This window comes from Capricornis sumatraensis, chromosome 2 (genome assembly GCF_032405125.1).
Source record: "Capricornis sumatraensis isolate serow.1 chromosome 2, serow.2, whole genome shotgun sequence".
NCBI lineage: Eukaryota > Metazoa > Chordata > Mammalia > Artiodactyla > Bovidae > Capricornis > Capricornis sumatraensis.
Window position 1 is genome coordinate 155094370 of NC_091070.1, and position 20551 is coordinate 155114920.

At 39.6% G+C, this 20551-nt stretch overlaps 1 protein-coding gene across 1 annotated transcript; it reads left to right on the forward strand.

Moving 5' to 3' along the window:
• Positions 1-189: 189 nt before the first annotated feature.
• LOC138069718 (guanylate-binding protein 6-like) lies at positions 190-20069 on the forward strand. Its single transcript, XM_068961061.1, is given in 11 exon segments — positions 190-379; positions 2187-2314; positions 2968-3077; positions 3262-3458; positions 12039-12284; positions 12997-13282; positions 14147-14262; positions 14491-14600; positions 18232-18315; positions 18639-18836; positions 19848-20069. Coding segments are annotated over 11 exon segments (1887 nt in total).
• The last annotated feature ends 482 nt before the right edge of the window (positions 20070-20551 follow it).

Genomic DNA, 20551 nt, shown 5'->3' on the forward strand with positions numbered 1-20551 from the left:
TCATCAGAGATTTGGGGAAATGATGGAAGAACCCTCTGTAATATGCTAATTTAGGTTACATTTTGTCTCACAGAAAGTACAGTAGTTTCACCCACTCCTAAATAATGGGTACTTTGGATACCTCAGAATCACAGAATAACTTTGTAATCTTATTTCTACTAGGAAGCTCTCCCAGGTTGTCAAGTTACCATGGCATCTGGACCCAACATGATGGATCCCATCTGCCTGGTAGAAAACAAAAATGCACAGTTTTCAGTGAATCAGAAAGCTCTACAGATTCTTGAGAACATTTCTCAGCCAGTGGTGGTGGTGGCCATTGTAGGACTGTATCGTACCGGCAAATCCTACTTAATGAACCGTCTTGCAGGACAGAACCGTGGTGAGTGTTGTACTACATCAAGAGCCAGTTACTTGAATCCAGGTACATCCCGCTTCTTAATTTTCTTACCTGATCATGTGCAGGGAGAACCAAATTCCTCTCAATAAACCAAACTTCAGCTATAATTCTCACCACTGAATCAGTACCTTACTATAATCTGTTGTCATATTCTTTGCTTTATTCCTGTTAAGGAAAATCTCTCCTACGAAAGAGATGGGCATACCAGACCACCTGACCTGCCTCTTGAGAAACCTCTATGCAGGTCAGGAAGCAACAGTTAGAACTGGACATGGAACAACAGACTGGTTCCAAATAGGAAAAGGAGTATGTCAAGGCTGTATATTGTCACCCTGCTTATTTATCTTCTATGCAGAGTACATCATGAGAAACGCTGGGCTGGATGAAGCACAAGCTGGAATCAGGATTGCCAGGAGAAATATCAATAACCTCAGATATGCAGATGACATCACCCTTATGGCAGAAAGTGAAGAAGAACTAAAGAGCTTCTTGATGAAAGTGAAAGAGGAGAGTTCAAAAGTTGGCTTTAAGCTCAATATTCAGAAAACTAAGGTCATGGCATCTGGTCCCATCACTTCATGGCAGATATATGGGGAAACTGTGGAAACAGCATCAGACTTTATTTTTCGGGGCTCCAAAATCACTTCAGATGGTGATTGCAGCCATGAAATTAAAAGATGCTTACTCTTTGGAATGAAAGTTATGACCAGTCTAGACAGCATGTTAAAAACCAGAGACATTATTTTGCCAACAAAGGTCCATCTAGTCAAGGCTATGGTTTTTCCAGTATTCATGTACAGATGTAAGAGTTGGACTATAAAGAAAACTGAGCACTGAAGAATTAATGCTTTTGAACTGTGGTGTTGGAGGTCTCTTAAGAGTCCCTTGGACTGCAAGGAGATCCACCCAGTTCATCCTAAAGAAGATCAGTCCTGTGTGTTCATTGGAAGGACTGATGTTGAGGCTGAAACTCCAATACTTTAGCCACCTGATGCGAAGAGCTGACTCATTGGAAAATACCCTGATGTTGGGAAAGTTTGAGGGCAGGAGGAGAAGGGGAAGACAGAGGATGAGATGGCTGGATGGCATCATTGACTCGATGGATGTGGATTTGAGTGGACTCCGGGAGTTGGTGATGGACAGGGAGGCCTGGCATGCTGCAATTCAGGGGGTCGCAAAGAGTCAGACACGACTGAGCGATTGAACTGAACTGAATGTCAAAAATCCTACCTTCTCAGACCTCCTCAAGCACTATTTCCTGCAATTGTGTCTCCTCTGTCTCAAAAACACATTTTATTTTTCTATGGACTATTACCATTAACATGAGAAAATGTTTGAATATCTGTCTTAAAAAACCCTTACTGGATTTCACATGATATTATGGCTAGCATCCCTGTCCCTCATTAAAAAATTTTTTTTTCGGGCAAAAAATATTCTTAGTTTTTTTCCACTTTGTCCCTTCCTATGTCTTTCATCAATTCAATTCTCTTGGGCTTTGAGTCTCATCATTGTTTCAAAGTATTCTTGTTGCAGTTATCAGGGACCTATGTTTTGTCTGGTTCATGGATATCTGTTTGTCTCCATCTTGAGCCATTGCTTGGCATCATTCTCACTATTAATATTCCTTCTTTCTAGGAACAGAAGACATAAAAATTAGAACATTATTAAAACAGAAAGTACCATCTTGTGTGCTGGGATACCCATATTCTAACAATTTGGACTTTGTAGCTGCTTGGTTGTTTGGACAACCTGCTGTCACTGAATGTTGCTTTCTTCCCTCCCCTTGCAGGTTTCCCTCTCGGTTCCACAGTGCAGTCTAAAACCAAGGGCATCTGGATGTGGTGTGTGCCTCACCCTTCCAAATCAGACCATATCCTGGTCCTTCTGGACCCTGAGGGCCTGGGGGATGTGGAAAAGGTAAGACAGATTTATTCCCTGTGACAGATCCGTTATTTTTACTCTAATGGCTATTGGTTTCACTGTTTAGATTCACTACTAATATGTAAGATATTTGAATATATTATTATCTTTGTTGTATTTGTTTTTAAATATTTGTAAATACCATGAGACAATAATCTTGGGTATATCCATTATCGTTTATATTTGCTCCCTATGTCTCAGAAAAATGTGTAACATTTAGTAACAGTTTTCATAAATATTTATTTTAACTGCATCTGTTCTGAGCATTCAGCTGTGACCAGAAAGTATACATTTTGTGGTTTACATTTTTGTTAAATGAGCATGTGGTGTCATGTATTATTGAAAAATGAATTGACTAAGAGGCATTCTACTTTTATTTTTTTAATCCTTATTATCTATTTCATCCCACTCAGAAAAAAAGGGACACTAGGAGGAATATATTATCTGAATTTTTATTGATGAGGGAACAGAGATCACAAAAAATGTCAATATAATTGCCCAAGGTTTTCCTTTAATTCTGTTTTCAAGGTTTTTTCTATCTACAACACTATATTAATTATCTGAAATAACAAATAAAAGATATTAAACAAATAACTGAATCAGATTTTGAAAAGAAGACTGCTAAGTGCTTGCTTTCATATGTTTTCCAGGGTGACTCTAAGAACGACTCATGGATCTTTGCCCTGGCTGTGCTTTTGAGCAGCACTTTAGTCTACAACAGCATGAACACCATCAACAATGATGCCTTGGAGAAATTGCAGTATCCTGGTTTTACTGAGAAATTGATGAGAGTGGAGACCAAACCAGATTCCCCTTCCCTGTGGTTGAATTGCCTTTGTTTCCAAGGAGAGGGGACCCAGGTCAAAAGAGAGAGCATATAATTTTTTATGAGAAAAATTTGGGAATTCTGCATATGCATTTTATTTTCCTTAACCAAGTGCTAGTTATGTGACAGAGCTCACAGAACTCATCAGGGCCAAGTCCTCTCCAAAAATGGATGGAGTAAGAGATTCCGTAGAGTTTGTGAGTTTTTTTCCAGACTTTATCTGGACTGTATGGGATTTCACCCTGGAGCTTAAATTAAATGGTGCCCCTATCACAGAAGATGAGTACCTGGAGAATGCCTTGAAGCTGATTAAAGGTATCAGAAAATGGCTTGGGTGGTAGATGGTCCTAAAGAGGGTAAAGCTATGAAACACTGCCCATCATCTCTGTGATAGCATCTGTATTTGAGACTAGGTCAAGACTCATAGAAATGGTGCCTGGGAACTAGGTTGTTACTCCTTGATAAGTTCTAGCAACTAGAGTTTTGTTAACTGAAGTAAAAGTGAAAGTGAAGTCGCTCAGTCGTGTCCGACTCTTTGCGACCCCAGGGACTGTAGCCTATCAGGCTTCTCCATCCATGGCGTTTTCCAGGCAAGAGTGTTGGAGTGGATTGCCATTTCCTTCTCCAGTCACTGAAGAATAGGGTTTAAGTCAAATAAAATTATTCAGAACTATGTATATTTGCTTGTTTTATTTTTTAGATTTTACATATAAGTGATATCTTATAGCATTTGTCTTTCTTTGTCTGACTTATTTCACTAGCATAATATTCTCTAGGTCTATCCATGTTCCTGCAAAGATTTTTGTTCTCTATAATGGCCAAGTATTATTCCATAGATTGCTTCAGTATCTTGGCTATTGTTTAATAGTGCTGCTGTGAACATCAGAGGGAATGTACCTTTTCAAATTAGTGGGTTTTTTTCCCCCATGCTTTATATCCAGGCATGGAATTACTGAATTATATGGAATTTCTATTTTTAGTTTTTGAAAACTTCCACATTGTTTTCCATGGTGGCTGTACCAATTTATATTCCTACAAGAGTGTTTGCCTCTTCATAGATCACAGCCATGTCATGGTGAAGGGGCTTGCATAACTCAATGAAGCTATGAGTCATGCTATGCAGGGCCACCAAAATGGATGAGTCATAGTAGAAAGTTCTGATAAAACCTGGTTCACCGGAGAAGGGAATGGCAAACTACTCCAGTGTTCTTGCCTCAAGAATGCCATGAACAATATGAAAAGGCAAAAAGATGTGACATCAGAAGATGATCCCTCCAGATGAGAAGGTTTCCAACATACTATTGGAGATGAGCATAGAAATAGTTCCAGAAAGAATGAAGAGGCTGGGCCAAAGCAGAAAAGATGGTCAGTTGTAGATGTGTCTGTTGGTAAAAGTAAAGTCTGATGCTATAAAGAACAAAGTCAAATAGGAACTGGAATGTTAAGTCCAAGAGTCAAGGTAAATTGCACATGGTCAAGCAGAAGATGGCAGGAATGAACATAGACATTTTAGGAATCAGTAAACTAAAATCAACAGGAATGGGTGAATTTAATTCAGATGACCTTTATATCTACTACAGTTGGCAAGGATCCCTTAGAAGAAATGGAATAGCCCTCACAGTCAACAAAAAAGTCCATAATGCAGTCCTTGGGTGGAACCTCAAAAATGACAGAATGATCTTGGTTTGTTTCCAAGACAAATGATTCAACATCATAGTAATTCAAATCTATGCCCTAACCACAAATGCTGAAGAAGCTGAAGTTGAACAGTTCTATGAAGACCTACAAGACCTTCTAGAACTAACAATTAAAAAAGATGTCTTTTTCATCATAGGGGACTGGAATGCAAAAGTAGGAAGTCAAGAGATACCTGGAGTAACAAGCAAGTTTGGCCTTGGAGTACAAAATGAAGTAGAGCAAAGGCTAACAGAGTTTTGTCAATAGAACACACTTGTCATAGCAAACACCCTCTTTCAACAACATAAGAGACAATTCTACATGTGGACATCACTGGATGGTTAATATCAAAATCAAATTGATTTTATTCTTTGCAGCCAAAAATGGAGAAGCTCTATACAGTCAGCAAAAACAAAACTTGGAGCTGACTGTGGCTCAAATCATGAACTCTTTATTGCAAAATTCAGGCTTAAATTGAAGAAAGTAGAAAAAATTCAGACTTTCCTGGTAGCTCAGCTGGTAAAGAATCTGCCTGTAATGCAGGAAACCTGGGTTTGATCCCTGGGTTAGGAAGACCCCTGGAGGAGGGAATTGGCAACCCACTCTAGTATTCTAGGCTAGAGAATCCCCATGGACAGAGGAACCTGGCAGGCTAGAATCCATGGGGTCACAAGGAGTCGGACACAACTGAGTGACTAAGCACAGCACAGAAAAAACTGTGAGGCCGTTCAGGTATGACCTAAATCAAATCCTTTATGATTATACAGTGGAGGTGGTGAGTAGATTCAAGGGATCTGATCTTGTAGACAGAGTGCATGAAGAATTATGGAACAGAGGTTGCTGCTGCTGCTGCTGCTGCTGCTAAGTCGCATCAGTCATATCCGACTCTGTGCAACCCCATAGACGGCAACCCATGAGGCTCCCCCATCCCTGGGATTCTCCAGGCAAGAACACTGGAGTGGGTTGCCATTTCCTTCTCCAGTGCATGAAAGTGGAAAGTGAAAGTGAGGTTGCTCAGTCGTGTCCGACTCTTAGCGACCCCATGGACCATGGCCCACCAGGCTCCTCCGTCCATGGGATTTTCCAGGCAAGAGTGCTGGAGTGGGGTGCCATTGTTAGTAACAGTATATAGAAGACAGTGGCCAAAACCATTCCAAAGAAAATGAAATCAAGAAGGCAAACTGGTTGTCTGAGGAGGCTTTATAAATAAATAGCTGAGAAAAGAGAAGTGGAAGGCAAAGGAGAAAGGGAAAGATATACCCAATTGAATGTAGAGTTCCAAAGAAAAGCAAAGAGAGAGAAAAAAATCTTCTTCAGTGTACAATGAAAAAAAAAAATAGAGAAAAACAATATAATGGGAAAGGCTAGTGATCTCGTCAAGAAAACTGGAGATATCAGAGGAAACTTTCATGCAAGGATGGGCACGCTAAAGGATCAAAATGGTAAGGAACAAACAGAAGCAGAAGATATTAAGAAGATGCGGCAAGAGTACACAGAAAAACCAGACCAAAAAAGGGTTTTAATGACCAGGATAACCACGATGGTATGATCATTCATCTAGAGCCAGACATCCTGGAATGTGAAGTCAAGTGGGCTTTGAAAGTGAAAGTGTTAGTCACTCAGTTCAGTTCAGTTCAGTTCAGTTCAGTTGCTCAGTCGTGTCCGACTCTTTGCGACCCCATGAATCGCAGCACGCCAGGCCTCCCTGTCCATCACCAACTCCCGGAGTTCACTCAGACTCATGTCCATCGAGTCCATGATGTCATCCAGCCATCTCATCCTCTGTCATCCCTTTCTGCTCCTGCCCCCAATCCCTTCCAGCATCAGAGTATTTTCCAGTGAGTCAACTCTTCGCATGAGGTGGCCAAAGTACTGGAGTTTCAGCTTCAGCATCAGTCCTTCCAAAGAAATCCCAGGGTTGATCTCCTTCAGAATGGACTGGTTGGATCTCCTTGCAGTCCAAGGGACTCTCAAGAGTCTTCTCCAGCACCACAGTTCAAAAGCATCAATTCTTCAGCTCTCAGCCTTCTTCACAGTCCAACTCTCACATCCATACGTGACCACAGGAAAAACCATAGCCTTGACGAGACGGACCTTAGTCAGCAAAGTAATGTCTCTGCTTTTGAATATGCTATCTAAGTTAGTCATGTCCAACTCTTTGCAACCCCATGAACTATATTCCTGGCTTTTCTGTCCATGGTATTCTCCAGGCAGGAATACTGGAGTGAGTTGCCATTTTCTTCTCCAGCAGATCTTCCCGACCCAGGGATTGAACCCAGGTCTCCTGCACTTCAGGTGGTTTCTTTACTAATTGGGCAATCAGGGGAGATAGTGGGCTTTAGGAAGCATTGATAGAAACAAAGCTAGTGGAGATGATGGAATTCAGCTGAGCAACTTAAAATCCTAGAAGATGATGCTGTTAAAGTGCTGCACTCAATATGTCAAGTTTGGAAAACTCAGCAAGGGACACAAGACTGGAGAAAGAGTTTTCATCCAATCCCAAAGAAGGACAATACCAAAGAATGTCTAAACTACCATAAAATTGTGTTCACTTCACATGCTAGAAAGGTAATTTGCAAAATCCTTCAAGTTAGGCTTCAGCAGTATGTAAACAGAGAAATTTCAGATGTACAAGCTGGATTTAGAAAAGGCAGAGGAACCAGAGATTAAATTGCCAACATTTGCTGGAAATTCCAGAAAAGCAAGGGAATTCCAGAAAAACATCTACTTCTGCTTCACTGACTATGCTAAAGCCTTTGATTGTGTGGATCACAGAAAACTGTGGAAAATCCTTAGATTTGGGAATACCTTACCTCCCTCCTGAGAAACCTGTATACAGGTGAAGAAGCAACAGTTCAAACCAGACATGGAACAACAGGCTGGTTCCAAATTGGGAAAGGAGTACATCAAGGCTGTGTATTACTACCTTGCTTATTTAACTTCTACACAGGGTACATCAGGTGAAATGCCAGGCTGGATGAATCACAAGCTGGCATCAAGATTGCTGGGAGAAATGTCAACAACTTCAGATATGCAAATAATACCTTTCTAATGGCAGAAAGTGAAGAGCCTCTTAATGAGCATGAGAAAAGAGAGTGGAAAAAGCTGGCTTAAAACTCAGCATTCAATGAATTAAGATCATGGAATCTAGACCCATCACTTTATGGCAAATAGAAGGGGGAAAAGTGGAAGCAGTGACAGATTTTATTTTCTTGGGCTCCAAAATTACTATGGATGGTGACTGCAGCCATGAAATTAAAAGATGCTTGCTCCTCAGAAGGAAAGCTATGTCAAGTCTAGACAGTGTACTAAAAAGCAGAGATATCACTTTGCCAGCAAAGGTACATATTGTCAAAGCTACGGTTTTTCCAGTAGTCATGTATGGATGTGAAAGCTGAACCATAAAGAAGGCTGTGCACCAAAGAATTGATGGCTTTTGAATTGTGGTGTTGGAGAAGACTCTTGAGAGTACCCTGGACTGCAAGGTAACCAAATGAGTCAATCTTAAAGGAAACTAAGCCTAAATATTCATTTGAAAGACTGAAAGTTGAAGTTCCAATACTTTGGCCACTGATGTGAAAAGCTGACTCACTGGAAAAGACCCTGATGCTGGGAAAGATTAAGGGCAGGAGGAGAAGGGTGTGACAGAGGATAAGATGGTTGGATGGCATCACTGATTCAATGGTCATGAGTTTGAGCAAACTCTGGGAGATAGTGAAGGACAGGGAAGCCTGGCATGCTGCAGTCCATAGGATCACAAAGAGTCAGACATGACTTCGGGACAGAACAAGAACAAGAGTGTTCGAGTACTCCTTTTCTTCACATCCTCATTAGTATTTATTATTAATATATGTAGACTGTTTTTGGTTTGTAGCTCTCTAATAGTAATCATTGTTGAGCATCTTTCCCTGTACCTGTTGGCTCTGTATATCTAGTTTGGAAAAATATCTATATAGGTCCTCTGCCCATGTTTGATAGGATAGAAGAGTGATTCAAAAATAATATAGCTACTATTTACATCAAAGAGTGTTTTGCTTATGCTTTTTTCTAGGAGTTTTATGCTTTTAGTTATTATTTTTAGGTCTTTAATTCATTTTGAGTTTCTTTTTATATATGGTGTGAGGAAATGGACTGATGTCATTGTTTTATATGTAGCTGTCCAGTTTCCCACAACTGCTTATTGAAAAGACTCTTTTTTCCAGTGCGTAATCTCACCTCCTTTGTACATTAGTTAACTGTAGGTGCATGAGTTTATTTCTGGACTCCTTCTATTCCCCTGATCTGTGTGTCTGTTTTTGTGCTATGCTGTTTTGATGACTATATCTTTGTATACAGCCTGAAATCTGGGAGGGTCATACCTCAGACTTGTTCTTCTTTCTCAAAGTTGCTTTAGCAATTCAAGATCGTTTGTGATTCCATTTGAATTTTAGGGTTATTTGTTTTAGTTCTGTGAAAAAATGTTTTGGGTATTTTAACAGGAATTGCAGTAAATCTGTAGATTGTTTTGGCTAGTATGGATATTTTCACAATATTATGTTTTCCAATCAAAGAGCAAAATATAACTTTTCATTGATTTCTGTCACCTTAAAATTCCTTCATGTATATAGGAAAACAGAATAAGACTCACAGATATAGAAAAAAATTAGTGGGGGAGGTAAAGAGGAAGGGGAAAGATGGAAGGATGATTTTCAGATATACAAGCTACTACACATAAAATAGGTAAGCAATAAGTTTATATTGCATAGCACAGGTTATACCGAGTATCTTGTGATAACTTTTAAAAGAGTATAATCTTCAAAAATATGGAAATGCTTTACACTTGTATTTAATATAATATTGTAAATCAACTATACTTGGATTTAAAAAAAGAAAAATTTGATGCAAGTATAAAATATTTTGAACTATATGTTTCAAATATTCTAGATGGTTGTGAAATTCAGATATAAATGTACTTATCTTAAAGTATAGATAAGCTAGAGCTTCACATAAAATTATTAAAAAATAATGAGGCTTAAGTGAATTATCTAACTATACTTATCTTGGAATTAGAGTAAAAATTACTCAAAACTAAGTTACACTTAAGGTAAACTGTACCTTAACATCCAGATACAATGTGTTAAAACTCTTAAAAAACCAGACACTTGTGTTCCATATTATGCTTATCACTTTTTGTGACAATGAAACAATGAACTGTTAATGTTATTGTAAGGCACAATATCACAATGAAGAACATATTTCCCTTAGTTTGTACTCTTCTGAAAGACAGGTGTAACTTTCTGGAGATTGGATAGTTGTATAATCTACAAAAAGTGACTTTACACCCTGAATACACCCAGGATTCTATTTCAGTCTACTTGTTGTTCAGTCCCTCAGTCATATCCAACTCTTTGTGACCCCATAGACTGCAGCAAGCCAGGCCTCCCTGTCCTTCACCATCTCTGGGAGTTTGCTCAAATTCATGTCCATTGAGTCGGTGATTCAATCTAACCATCTTATCCTCTGTTATCCCCTTCTCCTCCTGAATTCAATCTTTACCAGCATCAGGGTCTTTTCCAGTGAGTTGGCTCTTTGCATCAGGTGGCCAAAGTATTGGAGCTTCAGCTTCAGCATCAGTCCTTCCAGTGACTATTTAGAGTTGATTTCCTTTAGGATTGACTGATTTGATTTGACTGCTGTCCAAGTGACTCTCAAGAGTCTTCTCCAGCACCATAGTTTGAAGCCATCAATTCTTTGATTCTGAGCCTTATTTATCATCCAGCTCTCATATCTGTACATGACTACTGGAAAGACCATAGCTTTGACTATATGGACTTTTGTTGGTAAAGTAATGTCTGCTTTTTAATATGCAGTCTAGGTTTGGCATAGCTTTTCTTCTAAGGAGCAAGCATCTTTTAATTTCATGGCTGCAGTCACCATTTTCAGTAGTTTGGCGCCCAAGAAAATAGTCTGTCACTGTTTCCATTGTTTCCCCATCTATTTGCCATGAAGTAATAGGACTGGATGCCATGATCTTAGTTTTCTGAATGTTGAATTTTAAGCTAGCTTTTTAACTCTCCTCTTTCACCTTCATCAAGAGGCTCTTTAGTTTCTCTTCACATTCTGCCATAAGGGTGGTGTCATCTGCATCTGAAGTTACTGATATTTCTCCCAGCAATCTTGATTCCAGCTTGTGCTTCATCCAGCCTAGCATTTCACATGATGTACTCTGCATAGTTAAATAAGCAGGGTGACAATATGCAGCCTTGATGTACTCCTTTCCCAATTTTGAACCAGTGTGTTATTCCACATCCAACTGTTGCTTCCTCACCTGCATACATACTTTTTCATGATTTCTTATAACACTCAGGTCTTTCATTTTACTTTCCTCATAATATCATTATTTTTATTCTAACAGATTTATTCACTATAATTATTTTGGGTTAATAAATTATTTTAATGAATTACATTTAGGTTGGTGACTATTTGGGAAAACCAATGTGTTTATGGAGTAGTCATGAATTCTTCAAATTACATTTAAGTCACATTTAGTATTCAGAGTTTCTACTGAAAAATAGCTAATCTTATTTGTATTGTGTGAATTTTGACTGCATCTGTCAATGAAGTTTTTATGTCCTATTTTAACTGTTACTCCACTATCTTTGTTTGTAGCTCCTCTTCATCATGTTCCTACAATTTACTTCCAACATTGGTTGGACTCTATCTGAACTGGACATTTGATCATTCATTAAATTCATTAAATTTGATAAATATCCAATAAAGCAGGCAGGCTTCCTCTGTGGCTTAGGGGTAAAGAATCCACCTGCAATGCAGGAGAGGTGCAGGAGACATGGGTTCAATCCCTGGGTCAGGAAGACCCTCTGGGTAGAATACTGGCAACCCACTCTAGTATTGTTACCTGGAGGGTTCCACGGTCAGAGGAGTAAGGCAGGCTATAGTCCACGGAGCCGCAGAGTCAGACGTGACTGAGTGACTGAGCACACACGTAAAGTGGGCAGTATATTTGGTTCTGTGGGTGCAAAATACATTTACCTGAGACAAATATTTCCTAAAGTTTCTCTCCAGAGATGTCATTCATATGAGTTAAATTTGGGTGAGTGCATTAAAAACATTCTATGAGCAGAGAAGACTCCAAAAATTAAAAATCCCCAGTCATTAATATTTCTAGCTGACTTATTTGAATACTGTGCTTATTGTATTTCTGTTTTCTCTCTTCCTCAGGTTCAAATCCCAATGTTATAAAGTCCAACGTACCCAGGGAGTGTATCAGGCATTTTTTCCCAAAGCGGAAGTGCTTTGTCTTTGACCGGCCAGTAAATGATAAGCAACTCCTAGCCCATATTGATGAAGTTTTAGAAAGTCAACTGGATCCTAAATTCAAGGAACAATCGAATACTTTCTGCTCATATATCTTTGCCCATGCAAGAACCAAGATCCTCAGGGAAGGGGTGAAGGTCACTGGGATGTGTGAGACTACTTTTCCAAAATCATATTTCTTTGTGGCCTGATATAAATCAAACGTTTATTTATATGTTCTACAGTAGTTTCATTTTATAAAGAAGTATGTAATTCCACATTTTCATACTCCAGAGATAAGTATGTATGCGTTTCAGAAATTATCTGTCATCATGGGATTAGTAAATTCCTTTCTAAAATCACTTGTAACGGATACCTGGGGTTCCTACATTTAAAGAGATCCCCACCATTGATGACAAAAGTCAATAAATGATCAAATACTTCTCAGGGGAAGTCTTATACCGCAAGTGTTCTTCTCAAGGAGACTACTTAGAAGTGAGTTTAAACCAGTCCAAAATAAATATTAGTTTCTGACTCCCTGAAAATCCATTAAAAGGTTAGGAGTTAGGAACAAATATTATTTAAATTATTCTACTTATCTGTTTACCTGTATAGTCAGTATTGTTCTCTTAATTTGTGCTGTTATGAGACAATTTTCTGAGACACCTCCAGTTGTGTTGGATGAAGGTAGGTATTTGACATTTTCTTAAAGTTATGGCTCAAATAAAAGAAATAGTAAATGTAAAAATGAAAGTGATGAGAGTAGAAGTTGAGATGTGTGAGTGTGTGTGTGTGTGTATGTGTGGTTTTAGAACCGTAATTTCAAAACCTTGGATCTCATTGAGTGAAAAATTGATGTTTTCATGTTTCCTATTTTATTCAGGTCTAGGGACTCTGGTTGTGGCCTATGTAGATGCCATCAACAGTGGAGGAATTCCTTGTTTGGAGAATGCGGTGACAACTCTGGCCCAGCTGGAGAACTCAGCAGCCATGCAGAAGGCAGCTGATCACTACAGTGAGCAGAGGGCCCAGTGACTGAGCCTCCCCACAGACACGCTCCAGGAGCTGATGGAGGTGCACGCAGCCTGTGAGAGGGAAGCCATTGTAGTATTCATGAAGCAGTCTTTCAAGGATGAAAGTCAGGACTTCCAGAAGAAGCTCCTGGTACTGTGTTTAGCATTTGTCCTTTCCAATTCATGCCCTTCTGGAATGACGTCTGCAACTGTATATATTCATCCTATAGTGTATCTCCTATTCAAGATAAAGTTGCCCAGATTCTCATGGGAGAGAGAATCCTAAAGGACCATATATCCTTTTTATTTGAACCTTGGGGAATTTGTTCAAGATCCAACAGCTCTGTCAGGCATTCATTTCTCCTTTAGTGAACTGTGGCATTATTTCAAGACTTTCCTAACTCAGTCCTGAGATGGTTGCTCTTGATTTCCCTGGGCAGATTCTCTCAACAAAGATTGTTCTTTATATTTACTTTCTTTTTAATTTGTCTTATTGCTTTTGTTGAAGATAGAACCACAGGATGTTGGAGTTACTAGTAATAAAAAAGAAACAAAGTGAAAGTCGCACAGTCGTCTCCAACTCTTTGCAGTCCCATCGACTGCAGCCTGCCCTGCTCCTCTGTCCATGGTTTTCTCCAGGCAAGAGTCCTGGAGTGGGTTGCCATTTCCTTCTCTATGGGATCTTCCCGACACAGGGATCAAACCCAGGTCTTCTGCATGCAGGCAGATTCTTTACCAATTTGAGCCACTAGGGAAGAGATCATTCAAAAGTGGGATTTCACAAAAGAAGAAACTGAATTTCCGCGAGATTAAGAAACTTCTGTATAGTCTTACAGAGGTTTCAGAGTTGGGAGCAAATCCTCTGTATTTTGGCTACATTGCTTGTGCTGCTCCACTAGAATGGTTTTCTCATGAGGACCACCTTAGACCAATCCTTCTATTAGATTTCTTGAAAATTTATCTTCTCTGTTCCATGCTTCTGGTGACATCTCTACATTTACCCTATAGGAAATCATAAAGAATAAGAAGGAAGGTTTTTTTGCAACAGAATGAAGAGGCATCTGCTAAATACTGCCAGACTAATGGCAACCCACTCCAGTACTCTTGCCTGGAAAATCCCATGGACGGGGAGTCTGGTAGGCTGCAGTCCATGGGGTCGCGAAGAGTCAGTCACGACTGAGCGACTTCACTTTCACTTTTCACTTTCATGCATTGGAGAAGGAAATGGCAGCCCACTCCAGTGTTCTTGCCTAGAGAATCCCAGGGATGGCGGAGCCTCGTGGGCTGCCGTCTCTGGGGTTGCACAGAGTCGGACACGACTGAAGTGACTTAGCAAACTTGATCAAATTTTGAAGACCCTAAAGGAAAGTATTTCGGCAGGAGTTTCTCTGTTCCTGGAGGGCACAAACTCTACAGGAAAGCAATGGAAAGGTTACAGTGTGACTATTTCCATGTGCCCAGGAAAGGAGTGAAGGTGAGGAACAAGGGGAGCATGGGGAGCCTGCAGAATAGAGTCCAGGGGGTCTCCTGAAACTCTGAGAGCAAAACACCATGTGTGGGTAATGAGAGAGCATGGGGATATCATGACAGCTCAGGGCCTTGTTGTTGTGCAGTCGCTCAGTCATGTCTGAATCTGTGACACTGTAGACTGCAGCACGTCAGGCTTCCCTGGCTTTCACCATCTCTGGGAGTTTGTTCAAATTCCTGTCCATTGAGTCAGTGATGCCATCCAACCATTTCATCCTCTGTCATCCCCTTCTCCTCCTGCCTTCAATTGTCCTCACCATCAGGGTCTTTTCTACTGAGTAGGCGCTTCACATCAGGGAGCCAAATTATTGGAGCTTTGGCTTCAGCATCTGTCCTTCCAGTGAATGTTTAGGGTTGATTTCCCTTAGGATTGACTGATTTGATTTGATTGCTGTTTAAGGGACTCTCAAAAGTCTTCTCCAGAGCTGTAGTTTGAAGGCATCTATTCTTTGGTGCTCAGCCATTTTTATTGTCCAACTCTCACATCCATACATGACTACTAGAAAAACCATAGCTTTGGCTATACAGACCTTTGTCAGCAGTGTCTCTGTTTTTTAATATGCTATCTAGGTTTGTCATTGCTTTTCTTCCAAGGAGCAAGTGTCTTTTAAATCATGGCTGAAGTCACCATCTGCAGTGATTTTGGAGACCAAGAAAATAAAGTCTGTCACTGTTTCTATTGTTTCCCCATCTATTTGCCATGAAGTGATGGGACTGGATGCCCTGATCTTAGTGTTTTGGATGTTGAGTTTTAAGCCAACTTTTTCACTTTTCTCTTTCACCTTCATCAAGAGGTTTTTTAAAATTCTTCTTCACATTCTGCCATAAAAGGGTGGTGTCATCTACATATCTGAGGTTATTGATATTTCTCCCTGCAATCTTGATTCCAGCTTGTTTTTCAGCCAGCCAGGCATTTTGCATGATGTACTCTACATAGAAGTTAAATAAGCAGGGTGATAATATACAGTCTTGATGTACTCCTTTCACAATTTTGAACCAGTCTATTGTTTCATGTCCAGTTCTAACTGTTGCTTCTTGACCTGCATACAGGTTTCGCAGGAGGCAGGTAAGGTATCTGGTATTCCCATCTCTTTAAGAATTTTCCACAGTTTGTTGTGACCCACATAGTCAAAAGCTTTAGTGTAGTCAATGAAGAGAAGTAGATGTTTTTCTGGAATTCTCTTGATTATTCTATAATCCAACACTGTCGTCAATTTGATCCCTGGTTCCTCTGCCTTTTCTAAATCTAGCTTGAAAACCTGAAAGTTCTTGGTTTGCATACTGTTGAAACTTAGCTTGAAGGAGTTTGAACATGACCTTGCTAGCATGTGAAATGAGTGCAATTGTATGGTACTTTGAACATTCTTTGGCATTTCCCTTCTTTGGAATTGTAATGAAAACTGGCCTTTTCCACTCCTGTGGCCATGCTGAGTTTTCCAAATTAACTGGCATTTTGAGTGCAGCACTTTCATGGCATCATCTTTTCAGATTCCACTAGCTTTGTTTGTAGAGATGTTTCCTGAGGTCCACTTAACCTCACACTCCAGGATGTCTGGCTCTAGGTGAGTGATCATACCATCATGGTTTTCTGGTTCATTAAGATCTTTTTTGAATAGTTCTTCTGTGTATTCTTGTCACCTCTTCTTAATATCTTCTGTTAGGTCCTTACCATTTCTGTCCTTAATTGTGCCTATCTTTGCATGAAATGTTCCCTTGGTATCTCTCATTTTCTTGAAGAAATCTCTAGTCTTTCCCATTCTATTGTTTTCCTCTATTTCTTTGCATTGTTCACTTTAAAAGGCTTTCTTTTCTCTCCTTGCTGTTCTCTGAAACTCTGCATTCAGATGGATATATCTTTCCTTTTTTCCTTTGCCTTTGGCTTAATTTCTCTTGTTTTCTCAGCTATTTGTAAACCTTCCTCAGACAACCATTTTGCCTCTTTGCATTTCTTCTTCTTGGGGATGGTTTGAATCACCACCTCCTGTACAATGTCACGATCCTCTGTCCATAGTTCTTCAGGCACTCTATCAGATTAATCCTTTGAATCTATTTGTAACTTCCACTATAATCATAAGGGATTTGATTTAGGTCATTTCTGAATGGTCTACTGGTTTCTCCTACTTTCTTCAATTGAAGTTTAAATTTTGCAATAAGGAGTTCATGATCTGAGCCACAGTCAGCTTCCAGTCTTGTTTTCACTGACTGTACAGAGCTTTTCCATCTTTGGCTACAAAGAATATAATCAATCTGATTTCACTATTGACCATCTGGTAGTGTTGGTCCATGTGCAGAGTCTTCTTTTGTGTTGTTGAAAAAGGGTGTTTGCTATGAACCTTGCCTTCTCTTGACAAAATTCTGTTAGCCTTTGTCCTGTTTCATTTTGTATTCCAAGGCCAAATTTGCCTGTTACTCTAGGTATCTCTTGACTTCCTACTTTTGCAATCCAGTCCCCTACGATGAAAAGGATATCTTCTTTTGGTGTTAGTTCTAGATGGTCTTGTAGGTCTTCATAGAACCGTTCAATTTAAGCTTCTTTGGCATTATTGTTTGGGGGCACAGATTTGGATTATTGTGGTATTGAATGGTTTGCCTTGGAAACAAACTCATGTCATTCTGTTGTTTTTGAGATTTCACCTAAGTACTGTATTTTGGACTCTTGTTTACTATGAGGGCTACTCTATTACTACATGTTATTTATTCTCAAGGAGAAATGTCCATTCCCCAAAAATGAGTATCAATTTCTAATATCCATCAGAGAGAGAATAGAAGTCATTCATTTTCTTTATCCAATAACATGACATTTAATGTGCCACATGCTGAGGATTTATGATGTAAAGTCAGAATCCTTATACTCAAGGCTGATCAAAGTGGACAGAAGTCAAATAAGCAGACCCTCAAATATGGAAAGATAACACTTATGAACCTGTGATCTTGGGCTGCACTGGTAGTGATGATAAACATAATACTAATACAAAGAATATATATAAAACTGTTATTGCCTATAGGCAAAATGTTAAGCTTTTTCTCTGAAAATTTAAACTTAATCCTCCTAAAGTTGTTCTGAAGCATCTAGTTTTATTATCCACATTTTCTATATGTGAACTAGGAAGCACAAACTGCTTAAATAAGTTGCCTAAGGTTACATACTAGCAAGTAGCAGGAGACAACAACAGCATAAATTAGAATCTGACAATCACAGTGGACATATGGTTTAGGAAAATTTCCTGGAAAAGAAGGGGGATATAAGTTGAAATATTTGTGCATGTTGTTTAGGTTGAGATGTTATCCAAAGGGAAGAGCCCCAGGTAAACATGCAAATACATGAGATTGTGAGTTTATACAATTGCAATTAATTCTGACTGCTTGATACCTGGGGCTGATGAAAGAAAACAGCACTGGGCGGGGGACTGAAAGGAGCCATGCGGAGTCTCTGGTGACACTCAGAAGCTTGAGTACTTTGTAAGAGGCTCCTGGAACATTTTAAGCAGAAAGTGAAAATGACACAGAAGGACTCATTTGTACAGAACAAGTCTCCTTGGTAGGAATCTAAAGTACTTTGGTTCTTCTTAATTCCTTAGACAAACGAGGTCCTTGAGAACTTCCTGCAGTTTCAGGTGACAATCCAGAAATCCATCCTGCAGTCAGATAAAGCCCTCACTGAGGTATGGGGCTCATATCTTAGCAGGGTGGGGATATTCATTCAATGCCCTTTGACAGATCAAATAAAGATCTTTCCAAAATAATGAGCTTCCACTTCTTCTGTGGAATATACACTGCTAAATCTGAAAATAACAGAGTTGTGGTTGGACATCAGCCAGAGCCAAGGCCTTTCCCCTCATATTCTCAAACATGCTCCTGATGTGTGGCACCAGGTGAATTCTGAGATTTCCCACTCTCTTTTCAAATTTGATTTGTTTTCTAATCTCAAGAAAGTAGAGTTTGAGTCTAATCTGTTACTTGCTTCTCTTTCTGAAACCTTTGTTAGGCAGAGGAGCGAGCCAGGAAGGAGGCAGCTGAGAGGGAACGCGAATTGCTAAGACAGAAACAATACGAGCAGCAACAGCAGATGGAAGCTCAAGATAGAAGTCTCAGGGAAAACATAGCCCAGCTGAGAAGGAAGCTGGAGAGAGAAAGAGAAAACTTTGAGAAAGAGCAGGAAAGGCTACTGGAACACAGGCTGAAGGTAAGTCTGGCATGGCCTCACTAGTTCCTGACAGACCCTGAGCTGACACATCAGGAAGGAATGGGTAAAAGTTAAAGCAAAAAAAAAAAAAAAAAAAAGCACTACTGGCATTACCACATTTGCTTTAATCAAGGTTTTGAATCCTGGCTTTTCAAAAGACCTTTGAATTTTGCTCCACACTGAGACCCTGGAGAGGCTATGGTGACTTTGGTCCCTCTAAGTACTTAAAGAATATAAATATCATCTCCAAGGTTTTAGGTGCTATGTATTTGTGATTCTAGGATGATCTCATGGAGCTCACATTATTCAGGATTTCATGGATTATCAAACAACAATTCCATCCAGATGTTTTTAATATTAGCAACAACTTGGTACTTTGCTAAGATAACTGTCAATGATCAGGAACCTTACAAGCACAAAGACTCTAATTTGGATCTATGTTGACCTAAAACTATCTGATATGTTCAGACATAAAAATGTGGGGAGGTTACGTCTTCTAAACTTGCTGTAGTTGCCTCCGGGTGTGAATAGCTTGCCTGCATTACTACATAGCTTGTGTGGGAGATGTGTTTCTTTCCCATCTAGACATGTTTATGTGCAATTTCTTGATCAGCTTATAAGTTCCCATATTTCCACAATATAAGTGGCCATGCCATCCCAAATGAAACTGATAATTTGTGCAAGTGGACTAATAGTTCTCTCCTAACCCAGAGTTTTGGCTGGAACATATAAATGCATTTGTCCTCATGCTTGACTTAGCAGCCAAGCACGACCCTAATGGTGTGTGAACATTAGTAAGGTTGGGAACTATTCTTCCTCTCACTGTCCAGGTCTAACTCAGAAGATATTCTCTGCCACAAACACTATCCTTTAATAATCTAATATGAGAGAATAATCATATGTGTCAAATAGAGACAATTTAACAAAGTTCTTAAATACAAAGTCTGACTCTTGAAAAAATGTGTTTTTCAAAAATTTGCGATTTCCTCTCCCCACCTTCCTTTGTTTTAGGCTCAAAATGATCTGCTTACTGAAGGATTTAGTAGAAAAGCTGAGGAAATGAAAGCAGAGATAAAACATCTAAGAAACATAGTTGAGAAGGGTAAAAAGGATAAAGCTTCTTGGATTTCAGAGACTCTGGATGGACTTGCCCCTGAAGCAACTGCAATTCTGTCTCTTCCTGCTAAAGTAATCGGTTGGGATCTGAAGGGCTTGAGCTCACTGTTTAAATAGGATTAGCTTTTGCTTAAGTATATCACAGAATGTGGATATATGCTCTCCCCTAATTTCGGCATGCATGTTTTTTTAGTTTCATTCTGAAAGCTTTTAAGCATAAAAAGTGCCTACTAGATGGACGTGAGTCTGAGTGAACTCCGGGAGATGGTGATGAACAGGGAGGTCTGGCGTGTTGCGATTCATGGGGTCGCAAAGAGTCGGACATGACTGAGCGACTGAACTGAACTGAACTGAGATGAAATTACTGCCTGACATACTTAAGATAGACTAAATGTTGGTTTTGTTGTTGTTCAGTTGCTCACTCATGTTTGACTCTTTGCAACCTCATGGATTGCAGCACATCAGACTTCCCTGTCCTTCACTATCTTTCAGAGTTTGCTCAAACTCATGTCTATTGAGTCAATGATGCTATCCAACCGTCTCATCGTCTGTTGCCCCATTCTCCTCCTTTTGGAGCTTCAGCTTCAGCATCAGTCCTT